At 39.4% G+C, this 16,221-nt stretch overlaps 1 protein-coding gene across 8 annotated transcripts in view; it reads left to right on the top strand.

The window, feature by feature from the left end:
• The window catches only part of ZBTB46 (zinc finger and BTB domain containing 46), a 51,682-nt gene that overhangs the window by 3,865 nt on the left and 31,596 nt on the right, over window positions 1–16,221 (top strand). For all 8 annotated transcript variants that reach the window (XR_014512835.1, XR_014512836.1, XR_014512837.1 and 5 more), the window contains one exon: window positions 10,395–11,365. Coding sequence is in view for 4 of the 8 variants with exons in the window: in XM_083447383.1 (XP_083303509.1) it covers window positions 10,429–11,365 (937 nt within the window). In the remaining 4 variants the exon portion in view is untranslated. The remainder of the gene's footprint in view (window positions 1–10,394; window positions 11,366–16,221) is intronic.

The raw sequence follows: 16,221 nt of genomic DNA, 5'->3' as shown, positions 1-16,221 counted from the left end.
GGATTGCAGCCTTAATTACAAACTGTAGGTGCCTGCTTGGTCTGGTATTGTTTTGATATTGGCTCGACATACTCTAAAATACATTTCTTCTTGCCTTTACTTCCTCATGAAAGCTTTTGCTTTTCATTGCAATATTCACCATTACTTCAAGGTTTTATTAATACAAATACAGCATGAATAGTTTTTGTTTCATAACTTTTTGCCTTTCTAGCTTCTTAAATCAAAATTATTTTCATGAACAGCCCACATCTCCTGAGCAGTGATCCTTTTTTCAACTGAGTTCTGTTTGCTTCTTTTAGCAACATGGCTTTCCTGCATTATTTGTAGTGTGAACTAATCCTTGTTACTATATTCTTAATTTAATTGGTAAATAAAAGGATAAAAGGGGCTTAGTTTAAATCTCAAAAGGCTCCCTGAAATTCAAATAGTTATCCTTTACACTTATAATTCCCTGAACTCTGAAGCTTTGTACCTATGCCAGAAAACTTTGACACCCTGCACAATAGGATTAGCTGAATATTTGTTGTGTACTCAAATGGTTGTTGTCTTATCTTAAACTAGGCAGTTTAAAGGTAAGACATAGTAGGCTTCCCAATCAATTGATCAGTCCCCCCCCCCCCCGAAATGGAAAGAATGCAAAATTAAATTCTTAAGAAAGTATGTAGTAATTCACAGAAGCTAGCATAATGGATTTGCCAATAATAAATCCCGGTAAACTAATATTATCTCTATCTTGTATCACTTTACTAGGAAACTTAGCAGACACTGGGAATTATGTGGATGCAGTTTAGCTTGATTTCAGCAAAGCACTCAACAAAAGTTTTCTGTGATATTTTGGTTAGCACATTGGTTCAGTGAAAACTGCACAATGGTACTGTCAGATTCACAGCTGGTTGCAAAACAGTATTTGAAGTGGAAAGGGATCTCAACACAATTGTTCCCAAGTGCCTTCTCAGACAGACACTATGGAGCTTACAGATCTCCATAGTCTTCTGGGGAGTTGTGGGCAATGAAACAGGATGGACTATGGTGTAGCACAAGTTGGGTAAATCCTGAAACACATATGACTGAACACAGCTAATGAGCATACAGTTGTGGTTACTATGTGGCAGTGAAGAGCTTCAGCTCTGCCACCATTGCAGCTTGCAGTAGGCATCCAAAAGCTTATACACACAGTGAAGGGGCCATTTGTATCTGTCCCGATGAAGGAGATGATTGGAGGCATTCTGTGACAAATTTGCTAAGCACTTTGAAGATAAAATTGCTTGAATCCATACAGAATTAGATACTGTAGTTTGGACTAGTCTTGTGGATGTGTCCAGAACACCATCTGGTTAAGTTTTATTGAATCAGTTTCAGTTATTATGGCCTGAGGATGTGGGCAAGCTTAAAGGGATTCAGCCTACTGCATGTCTCCTTTGCTAATAAAAGCTAATGTTGAGGGCTGAGAAGGTGCCAGTGGCTTTAAAAGAGGCACTTTCTTTAAACCTGTAGTTGTTAAATAAATACCGCTCCTTGGGCAAGGTGCTTAAGAAATTGATGGTGGTGCACCACCAATTTCAATCCCATTCAGTCCTGTCTGAATCAGGAAAAATAGTGCAGGTGCTGACCTGATATTTCAAGGTGGTAATGGGCTAGGTATGGGTCAGTAAACTGAATCCAGACATAATGGAGATGCTATGGGTGGGCTTTTATGGGGTTTGGTAAGACAGCCTGTCCTGGATGGGATAGTCCCTTTAAGGAACAGGTCTGTAGCCTGGGTATGTGTACACTTCCGGAGTCATCTTTGTCACTTGAAAGTCAGGTGGCTTCATGATTAGAAGTGATTGTTCCCAGTTATTGATGGTTCACCAGACATAGCCTTTCCTGGACAGGGATAGCTCTGATGGTTTTCGGATTGGACTATTATATTACAATACATTCTTATGTGGAGTTACCCTTCAGTGGTCTGGAATTTGCAACTGGGAAGTGCCAATGGTTGCTCACACCTATTTTGAAATACTTGCACTAGCTGCCAGTTGTCTTTCAGGTGCTTATGATGACATTTAAAGCCCTGAATGGCCTGGGTCCCAAATATCTGAAAAAACACCTCCTCCCATACCCTGCTCTATGATTTGCAGATCAAATTATTTTGGTGGTTCCTAAACCTAATGTGGTCCACGGTGTTGGTGCTTGTGGCAGGACATTCTCTGAAGTGGAACCACACCAATGGAATGAACTATCCTTCCATACCTCAGCCTTACTTGCTTCCCACTGGTAGTTGAAGATGTATGGGTACTTCTTTGTCTAGTGGGGCGGGGTAGTGTTGAGATTCACTGTAGAACTGGGCATAAGGGTTTTTGTTTGTTTGTTTTTTGCTGTTGCTGCTGCCTGCAATTTTTTACTGTAAATTTAATTGATGAATTTCATTTTGTTTCTACAATGTTAAGTTTTGGGCTATTTTTTTTTCTTATACATATTCTGCTCTGGCATCTTTGAGTGAAGGAGGTATATAAATTACATATTGTTAGAATAAGTTTAAAATAAATAGTATTATTAGATAAGTACAATTAAGGGGCAGGATTCTCCTAACAAGCCTTATTGGGGAAGTGCAATGCAAGGACTTCCACAAAAGTGCTTTCCCCCACATCAGAATTAGCTTCGGGAGGGACATCGAGAGAACCTCCAGAACAGTTCATGGTAGAAGGATCATTCTGATGCAGATGGAATGTTTGTCATAGGGCAATGTTGAGTTCTACTCAGGGTTTTTTGACTCAACTCCAGCATTCACTTTCATATCCACATGGAAGTGTCCAGCAAAAATATTTAGACTGGTGTGTGGCATGATAAATCCAGGCTGCTTCCATCGGGAGCCATAAATAAATTCTTGGATCTGCAGTAATTTGCTATCTACTCATGGGCAAAATTGTTGGTGTTTGACATGTCTGCTGGAGGTTTATACACATCTTTCTTTTATGTGGTCTTGGGTTCCACAGAGACACAAATTGTACATTGGGCAATTAGCAAGAAGCTGGTCTTGACTGTTGAAACTCCTGGCCGTGGGGCGGGGGGATCTGAGAAATCACAGGCCAAGTAGCTTAACATCTGTTCCATAAAACTTGGTGGAAAACATTATTAAAGAAGCATATAGAGGAAGAAGCCTTGCTGCATAAGGACCAGTGTGGCTTCCACAAGGGCACATCGTGATTAACCTTTTAGAGTTCTTGGAGAGTCTTAATAAGTAGTTAATTTCATTCTCATCTCACCCATGCCTGATCTATTGGCCTTTACAGTCTCTGGCCTTGATTGAGGCAGAACTTGGGGACATCAGTTAAAGCTCAGATTAACTGAGGCAGAGAATAGTTGGTTGGTAGGCCATTTTGAATAGGAGGAACTTGCTAGTTACTGTTGAAGTTGGTTCTCCTGTGGTCATGCATTCTTGGGTTATGTCCCTGGCATTTTAATCTTCAGATTGTAGTTTAGAGCAGCCACAGTCTTTCAGAAAACTTTTGTGAGAAGGCCGAGACCTCTTTCAGATTGCTACATCTCAATGGTTACTACAATAGCAAACATGGTTTTTTGTATGCACATCTGGTGATGGAAGTTAATGTAGAATGTGGTGGCTGAGGTTTGCTGACAAAGTCAGCTTCTATGACTCTATTCCTCTACATGCCAAAACTTAAGATTTGATTTACTGTATCTCCCATTTCTGTCCTCCAATATTTTCTGTTGCATTTGCTTGGAGTACCATTCTCCCCCAACAGCTTTGTGGGCCTTTCCTGTGTGATTAATCTCTTGCATTCACCTATCATTTTGCGTCAAATTTCATTTCTATAATTGTGTTGAAATCAGCGGTGCCTTATACAGACAACTACGGATAAGTGTGGCAATTGGCAAGACAACTATAAAGAAGTTGACACACTGGGACCTGCATGCATTATGAACTGCTATCTACTTTTTCTTGCACTGCCAAAGAAATAATCTTTGTGTGACTGTGCTTTCTATGAACCAAAAGCTCACAGCAAAAGAATGTAGGATGAAGTACTGAAACTTCTGCTATCAGAATTTTACCAGAATTGTAGGTCAGGGGTCACCAACCTAAGTCCCATGGGCCAGAAGCAGCCCGTGGAGGTCATTTGACCGGTCCACGAGCCGCCCCTGAACTGAGCTGCCCACTCATGCGCTGTGCTAAACCAGTGTGGCGCGGGGACTCACTTCTGCGGTGCCGGAAATCGCGCCTGCGCACTCGCAGACTCCAAAAATCACATCTGTGCAGACACTGAAAATCACAGGCGCACGTACAAGATCCGGCCCACAGAGGGATCTCCACAGGAAGATAAACCTTGCTGACCCCTGTTGTAGGTGGACTGGCTATTTAATGAGTAGGGATGATACCAGAACTCTTTTGCTGGTTTTGTAGTATCTTAACTTTTTTTTTTTTTGCTTTATGGTAATATTTATTAAAGTGCAAGGAAGATAAGAAATCCAAATACAGTGGTGCCTCGCAAGACGAAAAGAATCCGTTCCGCGAGTCTTTTTGTCTTGCGGTTTTTTCGTCTTGCGAAGCAAGCCCATTAGCGGATTAGCGCTAATGGGCTTGGCAGTTTAAGGGCTATTAACGGCTTTTTAAGGCTTAAGGGATTAGCGGTTTAGCTGCTAAAAGGCTCTTAGCAGCTTAGCGCTTCAGAAAAAGGGGTTGGGGAGCGGAAAAAAAACTCAAAAATTTTCGTCATTTTCGTCTTGCGAAGCAAGCCCATAGGGAAATTCGTCTTGCGAAGCGCCTCTGAAAATGGAAAACCCTTTCGTCTTGCGGGTTTTCCGTCTTGCGAGGCATTCGCCTTGCGGGGCACCACTGTACTTCCCTATCTGAAGACACGAGGGATTGTACTGGGAAGCTTTTGCATGCAATGTTAGTTCCCCTGCTGCAAACCTAACCACACTCACTTTGATGGAGTGCATACTGCCAAATAATCACATAGCTTAAAGTAAGCTAGTATCTTTGGCTAGCTTCTATTTTTAATTTTTAGTAATGGTTTAACAAATCTAATTCATCTCAAATATCAGGGGGGAGGTGGGGAAGAAAGGAGCATTGACTTCCATAACTGAATGTTGTTGTGCTTTGTCCAGATGTCTAATGGAACTTAGAAGACGTGGGTTGACTGTATCTGGACATCTTGTGATCTCTCTTTCTCTCCCCCCACTTCTCTTTCTGAAAGACTGTTGCAGAATAGCTTTTGCACATAAATTTGTTAACAAAATTCACTGTTACAGTTTTATTGTGTGATACCTATCCATCCACCCATCCAGGGCTCTGCCTGCTTTTTGCATATCCAGAAACTGTAGAAAGTACACTTGTAGTGGATGGAGAAAAATGAAAAATAATCAAAGCAGAGATGTAGAAATTTTCTGACTACAGACACCTATACTGCAGTTATATTATGTTCTATTGTTGCTCTGGCTTTAAAAGTTTCACACACTGCCAATTGATCTGTTTAAACATATCATATTTCTACTAGAGATAAATTTGATTTGTGATGAGAAAAAAAGTTGTGTTTATAAAACTGGAATATACAAAATGGAATAATTGAACTTGAAATAAATTTTGATGAACTATTGCTAGCTTGGCAGGGAAACTAGATGTTACTGCAGCTAACATTTGTGTCAGAACCCATGTAACTGATTTCCTTGTTTAAAAATGTAGGGGTGTCGAAAGTAAAGCATGGGTGGGGGAATAGTGCTGAAACTTCCACTCATGTTTTGTTCTCCATGCTCACAGTATGGTTCTTTGAAGAGAACTAACACCCACCTGTAGGGGAAGAAGCAATTTTTTTAGGGGAGTGAGTACAGTATATATGTTGAAAGGGTTCAGGACATCCTCTTTCTGTTTGCATGCTTGCTTGTTTTAAATTGTACACTTCTTCACTCTAGGAAATTCATACAACCCACTTTATGACACATACTTTTGCCATCATAATCCCCTTATAAAGGTGCATATCTACTTTAAACCCATAGCTACATTGTTAAGTTCTTTGTTTGTGATGCAGTTAATCACGGACAACATTTCAATATGAAATAATAAATAATTCTATGGAGTTTCCTAATTGTGTTTTTAGCTATATGAGTAACAACTTTACTGTACCTTGTTAAAGGTTCCTCCTTGTGATATCAGCTAGTATTAAGATTAGGTGTCCTAAAAGTGCCTCTTTCATATTAGGGGTAAGAACCAGAAACTTTGCAGAAGTTGATAGTCCATGCCTGAGAAATTTTTTGGATTGCATTTTTCAAGACCTGTTCTTTCTCTTCATTAATTTAATTGCAGAACTGTAATTAAATTGTAACTATATCTCTTCAGTTCTATAGAGTTGAAGTTGTTTCTCAACGTTTAATTGACCTACAAAAAGTCAATCAAACGTTGAGAAACGTTTGAAAAGAACTACATTCTTTTGCATGCACCACACTGCACAATTTAGTAGTTCTGTTATTATGGCATTTTGTAGCATGGAGTGAAGCATATTGAAGAGAAAGGAATTCATAAAAAGATGAGCTGTGTTTGAATAGAATGTTGGGATGAAGTGGAAGTCCTACATTCTCTCATTACCACACTGGAAGGCATTGCTGTGGATTCTGATTTCACAAAAAGCCTGACTCTTGATGTACATTTGGCTACTGATATCAGCAAATACTATTGAATGGGACACAGAACACCTGTTAAAACATTTCTCTTTTTAAACCGGCCCTCTGTTTTTCTCATATAGTATTTAGAAACTTCTGCTAAGTGGTGGCAGTCTAGTCTTCTGTTTGGTATTCCCACACAGATTATGTTCTTAATTGTGGTGAGAGATACCTTTTGTTTTCAGTTGCATTTTTACACTTTTCTGCAGTTTTGCAGAAAATGGGACAATTCACTTAAACTTGAAGGCAACTATCTTTCCATTATCACTGTAAAACAGATAACATGCAGTTCATTAAGGTTTCACCGTGAGAAGTGTGCTTAGTTTCCAAGCATAGTGAAAAGCTCATTTGCTGAACCTCATTTCTTTGGATGCTCCCAAGTTCTGAAAATTCATGGTGGTCATTTATGGTTAGATGTTTTCCTTTAGGACTTCATCTGTCTGGGAAGCAATAGTATGAAGAACAGTGTGCTGCTACTGTCTATGAAGATGTCATTGGGAGACATTTTAAGCTTTAGTCTGCAGATTAAAAATTGTTGCCTAATCTGTGGGGTTGACACTAAGCAAAAACTCAGGGATTCAGGATTCTGGAAGGTCTGTCACCTTTCTAGCTGCACAGAAATGCTTGCTTCCTCATCCCTGAATCACATTTAACTGTGCTCGTTTGTAATCTATGTATATACAGTTTGTAAAATCTGGACCGTCCACAGTACTGATGGAATTTGAATTTATTCCTTTGTGAAGTGATTGTAGTTGGGAATATTCTATACATTAGATTACTAAATTGATATTTTTCTAATGGGTGTTTACTTAAAAAGTTAATAGATAGATTGATAGAAGTGATCTCATGTTGCCTGAATACCCTCGAAGGCATTTATGAAATATAATGTACACATTTATTTAAATTCAGTTAAAAGCCAGGTTATCAAAAATATTGTTTTTATTACTAAAGTGAAGGATGTAAATTAAGTTTATAGTATTGTGTCATTTGCATAAATTATTCCTTTTTGCGGATATTGAGCTACTTTGGTGCAAGAATTGAGTTTTTAGCATAGAATCAAAGAACCTGGCCCTAATCCAAGGAAATTCAGTGACACTTGTAAGTCTCAGTAGGTCAACCTAGCAATGACTCATCTCTTATTTTTCATGTTGGCTAATTGGGAAAGGAATAATTATTATAGAAGACTAAATATAACCAAATGTCGAATAGATAGCTGAAGCAGCCAACACACACTGATATACACTTTATCAGCTAAAGGACATTCAATTATGCTTACCAGTAACTGTGAACCAGATGTGGTTAAAGCTGGTAAATACCTGGGGGTGGGTGATTGCATTGTGTGATTAGCTGACTTTGTGTTTCCAAGAGAAATTATCTAGTGCTAGGGAAGGAGAGGGAGACTAAGATAATGAGTATAATGTCAACAAAGAATTATCTGAAGACATTGGAAGGACACTTCTCGCATGGAAGCTGAATTAATAACAAGCTTAACTCATGACAGTGTAATAGAAAAATAAATTGGATCATAAAGTCATATTGTGTGGAAGCTACTTAACTGCATTCACATGTGTGATTAGGTGTTGGAAAGTTGGCAGCAATTTGCTGCTTGTGCATGTACTCTTATTCCTAAGAAGTATACAGAATAGATAATAACTTCAGCAGATAATGCATTTTAGTCAGACTTTCTTATACAGTGGTCCACCAGTGGGGTTCTGCTGTTGTGCTGGAATTTCTTTTTCCTATGCTCCCCCTCTGTGCCCCTAATATCTCCTCAGCTGATTTTGAGAGCATGTGGGAACTGAAGTTCTGTTGCGTGCATGGGAGTCTGTTGCGCCAGTGGAGCTGCTGCATTGGAATATGGCCCACATAATTTTTTTATTTTTTATTTACTATGGACATGGTTTTGGCTAGAGATTTCTGTAGACAGTTTATCCAAAAGTTTAAAATCTACAAGGCATAGTACAGGTAGGAAAAGGAGAATGTAAAATTTCATTGAAGGAAATTCATTAGAATGGGTGCATTTTAGTAGCTTTTTAAAACAATGGAAAAGTATAAACAGCAGATATCAACTGAGCACAGAAAGTACATGGTATAAAATGGTTCTGTAAGTAACTTGATGATAAATTTAAAAGAAAATGGAATGACTAGTGTCTTATAAAGCTATAATTAATCTGTACACTCCAGCCTTTTGGGGCTGATGAACACATCTGGAATTTTGAAGTGCTGTGGGCACCAGTCAGAAATGGCAGCTGTGAGTACATGGCACAACACAAAATGGCGGCCACATCTAAAATAGCAGAAAAAGAGATAGGATCACAAAAAGTGGGCCTATTCCCATCAGCCCCCTCCAAATCAGCCACTTTGCTTTCTTGCATTTCCTTTTCATTGGGATGGTTTTCATTGCTGCCTCCTGTATAATGTTACGAGCTTCCATCCATAGTTCTTCAGGCACTCTATCCACCAAATCTAAATCCTTAAACCTGTTCCTCACTTCCACTGTGTATTCATAAGGGATTTGATTTAGATTGTATCTTACCTGGCCCAGTGGTTTTTCCTACTTTCTTTAATTTAAGCTTGAATTTTGCTATAAGAAGCTGATGATCTGAGCCACAGTCAGCTCCAGGTCTTGTTTTTGCTGACTGTATAGAGCTTCTCCATCCTTGGCTGCAGAGAATACAATCAATCTGATTTCGATGCTGCCCATCTGGTGATATCCATGTGTAGAGTCGTCTGTTGTGTTGTTGGAAAAGAGTGTTTGTGATGACCAGCTTGTTCTCTTGGCAGAACTCTATTAGCCTTTGCCCTGCTTCGTTTTGAACTCTTCATTTAATTCTGACATCTGCCTGGTTTTCTCTCCCTTCCCAACAATCACCGTAATCTGTGGGCACTGACCACCCTTAGCCCTAGCTGAGGTTGACGTGAATTCAGCTGTTTCTCGCGCAGGATCTAGTAACTTCTTTCCTGAGGAGTTTCTGCTATAGGATGCTTTGCCTCTACAAACATAATTATCAACACTAGCTTGCTAGGATCTTAAAATTTGATACCTTAACACAGGAAGCTTATCTCAGTCTCTTTTTCTCTGTAGTTGTGGTAAATACATCATACTTTCTCTTGATTAGTTTTGAAAGGTTAATATCCTGGCATGCTATCTTCAAAGCTTCAAGAATATTCAAAGCTATTGAATATTGATGGTCCAAGTTTACATATTCAGTGCAGGCTATTCTCTTGGGCCAAGCCAGATAGGACCTCAAGTGCTTCTTTATATTTAATGTGCAGGTTTTTAAAAGCACAAATAGCATTAGTTGAAGTAATAATTATTGTGTTTACAGCAAGCTGGTAGGGGGAATTTAACTCTTTATTCCCTTGCTGTGTGCCTGAGAAAATCCATTATCTGAAGCTGGTATTTGCATGGCCAGAAAATCCCCCCATTGCTGCTAAAATGAGGGGTTTTCATCAGGATTTCAGCAGTGGAAGAATGGGTTAAATCATTCCTCCCAGCTGCTGTAATCCCAATAATTACCAACTCCCCCCACCTGACATTAGCATTTCTAAAAACCTGCCTATTAAATGCAAATCCAATATTAAAGTCAAGCAATAAACTCTCTGTTCTAAGTATAATGCCTTAATTATTGTTGTCTTCAAACTTGGAAAGATAGCTAAATGCCTCTCTGAATTTTTGTGGTGATTTAAATAGTATGACAGCCCCTTTAATGTGATAATGCCTCTCTATTTCTCCCTTACAGACCTGTGTGGAAGCAGTAGCACAAATATTTCTAAATGAATAATCGAAAGGAAGACATGGAAATTGCCTCCCATTATCGTCATCTGCTTCAAGAACTCAATGAACAAAGACAGCATGGCATCCTCTGTGATGTTTGCATTATAGTGGAGGGAAAGATTTTCAAGGCTCACAAAAACATTTTACTTGGGAGCAGTCGCTACTTCAAGACACTGTACTGCCAGGTGCAGAAGACTTCTGACCAGGCAACGGTCACTCATTTAGATATTGTAACAGCCCAGGGGTTTAAAGCAATCATTGACTTCATGTACTCTGCACACCTTGCATTGACCAGCAGGAATGTTATTGAGGTGATGTCAGCTGCTAGCTATCTCCAGATGACTGATATTGTTCAAGCTTGTCACAATTTCATAAAGGCTGCTCTTGACATAAGCATTAAGTCTGATGCATCAGATGATTTTATTGATTATGAACTTGGAGCAACCTCCAGCAGTAGTACAGATGCTTTGATTTCGGCAGTGGTGGCTGGTAGGAGCATATCTCCCTGGCTTGCTCGGCGGACAAGTCCTGCAAACTCCTCTGGTGATTCAGCCATTGCTAGTTGTCATGAAGGAGGAAGCACATATGGAAAAGAGGATCAAGAACAAAAAATGGATAGTCATGATGACATTTCATCCCAATCTCTGTGGTCTAGTGATATGGGGTATGGATCCTTGCGTATCAAAGAGGAACAGAGCTCTCCATCTCATTATGGAGGAAATGAGTTGCAGTCTGCCAAAGATAGTACAATGCAGAATACTTTTTCAGAACAAGGCGCTGCAGATGGATGGCAGCCTACTGGGCGCAGAAAGAACAGAAAAAACAAAGATACTGTGCGCCATATTACACAGCAACTGGGAGATGACAGCAGAACAAGCTCTCCAGTACCACCTTTTCTATCTGCCCAAGGATGGCCATACAGTAGTCGTGAAACAAGTAAGATTTTCTTCTTCTTTCTGTCTCTGTAGAATCATATCATGTGATATGTATAATCATTCATGTGAATGCATAATCATTTGTGGCATACTAGTTAAAAGGCCATAAACTTTAATGGTTCGATTACTTGTATAGTAGCGTAAAGGATATGTCTTGCTTTTCACTTGAGATCCAGCTCCGAGGGCCTTCTGGCATTTCCCTCATTGCAAGAAGTGAGAGTACAGGGAACCAGACGGGGGCCTTCTCGGTAGCCGTACCCGCCCTGTGGAATGCTCTCCCATCAGATGCTAAGTAGATAACAACTATTTTACTTTTAGAAGACATCTGAAGGCAGCCCCTCCCAAGCTGCTATATATCTCAATGCCAGTAACTGAATTTATTAATGAAAACTTGTGAAGAATAATTATATTAGGCCCTAAATAGATAAATTAACAAGAGAAACACAAATATTTCTGTACCAGAAAAAATGCTTTTAAAAGCTGCATAACATGTTCTCTAAAGTAGCAGTGGTACGAATTATCTTTGAAAATGGAAATCCATTTATGTAAAATAACAAACACATTTCCTGTTATATAATAGTCAACATCTCAGTTTCTTGAAGATTTTATTCAAATTCTGTGTATTGTACTTGTGTCTTTTTATGCAGCAGTGCCATCTTGGGAAACTTTCAAGCTTAAAAATGTTGTTTCATATACAATATGAAGCATAACCATGTAAATTATGTGTTAAATGTTTTCCTGTGGCTTTACACTGGCTCTTAGAAAATAAAATGATTACTTACCGGAATGCTTTCTTCCAGTCTGAATTTTGAAGAAGGTAGATGTAACCCCTTTGGTAACTGTCCAGGGTTGTGTGTAGGGCCTGCATTACTGCCCAAATCAGTCACATCAAAGCACGGCATACCTACAGTGGAATTACTGACTGTGTTGTCAGTTAACCTTGGAATATCAGCTCAGTTCAAATTTTAGGTCTCTGTCAACCTCCTTCAGTTGGTGGTTGATGAAAAACAGCCAGTCAGCTGCAGCAGTTTACATTAAGGAAGTACAGTATGAGACTCTTTCCAAGCTCAGTGTGTATTAGCTTTTAGTCCTTCACTGCAACCAGATGTTAGGCAGGCCTATGTGGTAGCATGCTATAAACTAATTCACACTGAGCATTGCACACACCAGCAGTTGACAGAAGACTACCTGCATACGTACTTTTGGGGCTAGAACTCTGTGTTGTATAATGACAGTCTGCACTGTAAGTGGTGCAATATATGGAGCACCAGTTAAAGATTCAATAAAAAATCCTACCATTTTGCAGTTTTGATCCTGTTTGAATAGATTTCATACAGATTAATCTAAAAGCCACAGAAGGGTTATCTCTTAATTAGGATGAACCACAATTTCATAAAATGTGGGTGATAGACTCCCACAGTGACGTTACTGCTATTTCCCTCTCATACAGTTCTTACCCAAATAGTCTCAACCTACCTTTCATGCTTCAGATCATGGCTTTCCTCACTGGTGTACACATCTTTTACATATAATGCTCCTCCTCCTCTCTTCCTGTTTGGTCTATTGCTTTTGAATAGGTTATGCCCCTCAATTACTGCTTTCCCAGTCATGAGTCTCATTCCACCACATTTCAACAATGCCTTTTATATCATTTTTACCATCCTGTATTAAGAGCTCAAGTTCATCTTATTTCTCGTGGTCTATGCATTAGTATAGAGACAACTGAACATCATTCTTGGGGATATATGAGTAAGGATAATGTTAGCTGCTGTTATTGTTGTTACTTCTCCGTGATTATTTTAACTGGCCTATATTTTTTAATTTGTTTTTTATTGGTGGGTACCTTTGGTGGTTCTACCTTTGTTATATCAGTTTAGATTGGTGCTTTCTTATGGTGTAAGCTTCCTTCAAGGAGCTGGGCCCCAAAAGGCAACCATATAAAAATATATACATAAATTAAGAAGCACGGAAAAATACATTGTTTTCATTGGTCTCCTTAACAATATTTGTAAGCCAATGCATAGTGCAGATTTTCTTCATATCAGTAGTTGAGAATCAAATGAAGGATTTAGCTGGCTTATTTTTAATCTTTTCAGTCTTCTTTTCAGTGCTAATATAGGCAGAAAACTATCTTTCTAAATTATTGATATGCATGAAAACAAGGATTTTTTTGAATTGCTGAAAGAGTGGCATTATTATTTTTTTCCTATTGGGTCATTCACATATATTAGGGATATAGTTTTATAGGATTAAGTAAATACAAAACCACTGGGCTGTAGGATTTTGTGGTATTAAAGTCTGGCACTGTAGAGGTCAATTACCTTCACAGGAAGAATGGGAACAGTTGAAATCTGAAGAAGTGTGCATGCACACAAAAGCTTATACCCAGAACAAACTTAGTTGGTCTCTAAGGTGCTACTGGACAATTTTTTATTTATTTCAACTGCGTCAGACCAAAACAGCTACCTACCTGAAAGTTTAAATATAGTTGTGTGTTAACTATTCTGCTTTTTTCTGGCATGTTCCTTTCTTTCCTTTCCTTTGAATACTCAAACATTACCTAATCTATGTATTATTAAAAAGAAAGTAGATTGCTTTGGGAATTGACATCTACAAACACTCCCACCTGCACCTTTTTTGAAATGTTTTTGTATCTATAAGCTTTTGCAATATTGATTTTCAGATGACATTAGATGGTATCTGACTAAGTCATCACAGGAGCAGATCTACTGAAATCAGAGGACGTCACTTGATTTCAATGCCCTGTTCAGCATGTGACTTAGTTAAACGTCACCCAGGAAGTCTGTGATTGTTAATCCACAAAAAGGAAGACCCTACTTTGGTGTGCCCATAGATGGAAGTTCACATACACGCTGTGTTCCTAGCTGGGCTTCCTGGGCAGATTTTAATGTGGATGCAGATGTTCCTTTTGAGCAGGGATTGTGGCTTTACTTTGTTGTCCTGTCACACTGTTAGTATTCAAGGAAGAGTAATGTGAACTGGGCTCTAAAGGAAACAAAAATGTAGTCGTACTAGTCAGGACAGAAAACATACTTTATTTCAGATAATAAGGTTTATTGAAGTAAACATTTTGTTAGTTTATTTTAAAAAATCAAGCCCTGCACAGGGCTGTATTTTAGTATAATGCAGTTGGCCAATTCTTACCACACAAACAGAATGCTCCTCTGAATGCCCTTGTCGTATGGATGATACATTGGTGATATTATCAAGGGAACATTCTTGGGGCTGATTCGGATGTTATTTAAAGGTTTATTAACCCACTACATGGCTGTCCCTTCCACATACCGAGCCAAATGTGCAAAGCAACATTCTGCCTCCCTCCACTCCGCTGCACACATAGGCCAGAGTGAAATCTCTTGTATATTACACTATTCTCTTTTTAGTTTAGTTTAAGTTTATATTGCAGTATTAATTTTTGTTTTTAATTTGATGGCACTAAGCAGAAATAGAATTTTCAGAATGGCCCATCTTAAAAAGAGAGCTTTATTTTAAGGTTATTAAATCTGAGTTTCCAGTTAATAACTGCCCTGACTCCTTACAGTACCAGATGGAGGAGGGTTTTCAATTCGTATTCCTGCCATGTCTCAGGTACAGCTCCCACAATTTAATTAAGTTTTTCATTTATCTGTGTCAACTTCTATCAGCATTGTATCATAGTTCATGGACTTGCCCTTCTTCATATTGCAGCAGTAAATTTAATCTTGGACAGTACAGTTCTTGGTTCATCAGCTCCATGATGTGGGTGTGGAAGAAGAATGCTGAGGCAGGATAACTAAAAACAATTTTCCTGCCCAACCACCATGATAGGTTGCTGTTTACTATGTACTTGAAAACTGTTTGCCTTCTACCTGCTAAGAAAGGAGGTTGGGAGAATAGTAGTGGGGTGGTTCAGGGATTATTGAATGAAACTGATTTCTTAGATCTGGAATGTGAAATCTCAGGCCTAGAGGCCTCTCTGTTTTGCCCTCGGGATTCTCCTTAGGCTATGCCCCTCTATAGGCCACTCTTTGATTGAGTGCTTTTGTCTGGTTCAGTGTGTTTGTGAACTGTGATAATGCCTCTTGGATACCTGGGAGGAGGGTGGGTATGTGGTATATGTGTATGTGTAGAAGCCTCAAACTTTTGCATAGCTGGAATGGAATCTCTTGTAAAAAGGTAGGATTCTCATCCATTGCTCAGCCCTTTTTTGCATCTGACCCTGCCTACCACTCCTATGTGGATCTTAGAAGGTAGGCCATGAGAGCATATGGATCTTGGGCTGAACGAGGTTCTGCTTCCCTAACCTAGATCCTTTAAAAAATCTGGGTCTGGATTCAGTTAGCCTGGCGCACTCGTGGCAACCAGTACAAGGACTCCTGCTAGTGCAAGGGGGGCTCCCCCCCCCATTATGCCACCACAGCTCCCCCAAATCCTTTCTGGATGGTTAGGAGACTCAGAACTGTGCTTGGAGGGAGGAGCAGAATTGTTCCATTTGGCAAGTAGAAATGCATTAATTAACAGAACAATCAGAAGACCATGATGTGATGTTGGAGTCCTCCCCTGTTTCCCAGCCTGGTTCTAGGGCTGAGGTGGCCTTGCTTTCCTGCTGAATGACTGTCACCTCTTGGAACCAGAGCAGGCAAGAGTTTTGTTAGACCTCAGTGACTTTTGGTAATATTGAATATGATGTTATTCTGGTCTGTGTGATAGATACAGGGCTTGCCAACAATGTTTTATGTTGGTTCTGATCTCTTTTTTAGGATACAGTGGTGCTGACAAGCTTCTTCTTGTCTCCATGGCATGCAGTTTGCAGGGTTCCAATGCTGTTATAATCTACATGGAAACACTAGGAAACTT

Source organism: Podarcis tiliguerta (assembly GCF_965153285.1).
Source record: "Podarcis tiliguerta genome assembly, chromosome: 6".
NCBI classification, from domain to species: domain Eukaryota; kingdom Metazoa; phylum Chordata; class Lepidosauria; order Squamata; family Lacertidae; genus Podarcis; species Podarcis tiliguerta.
The sequence above is the reverse complement of the archived record's forward strand: the minus strand, read 5'-3'. Positions and strand labels throughout refer to the sequence as shown.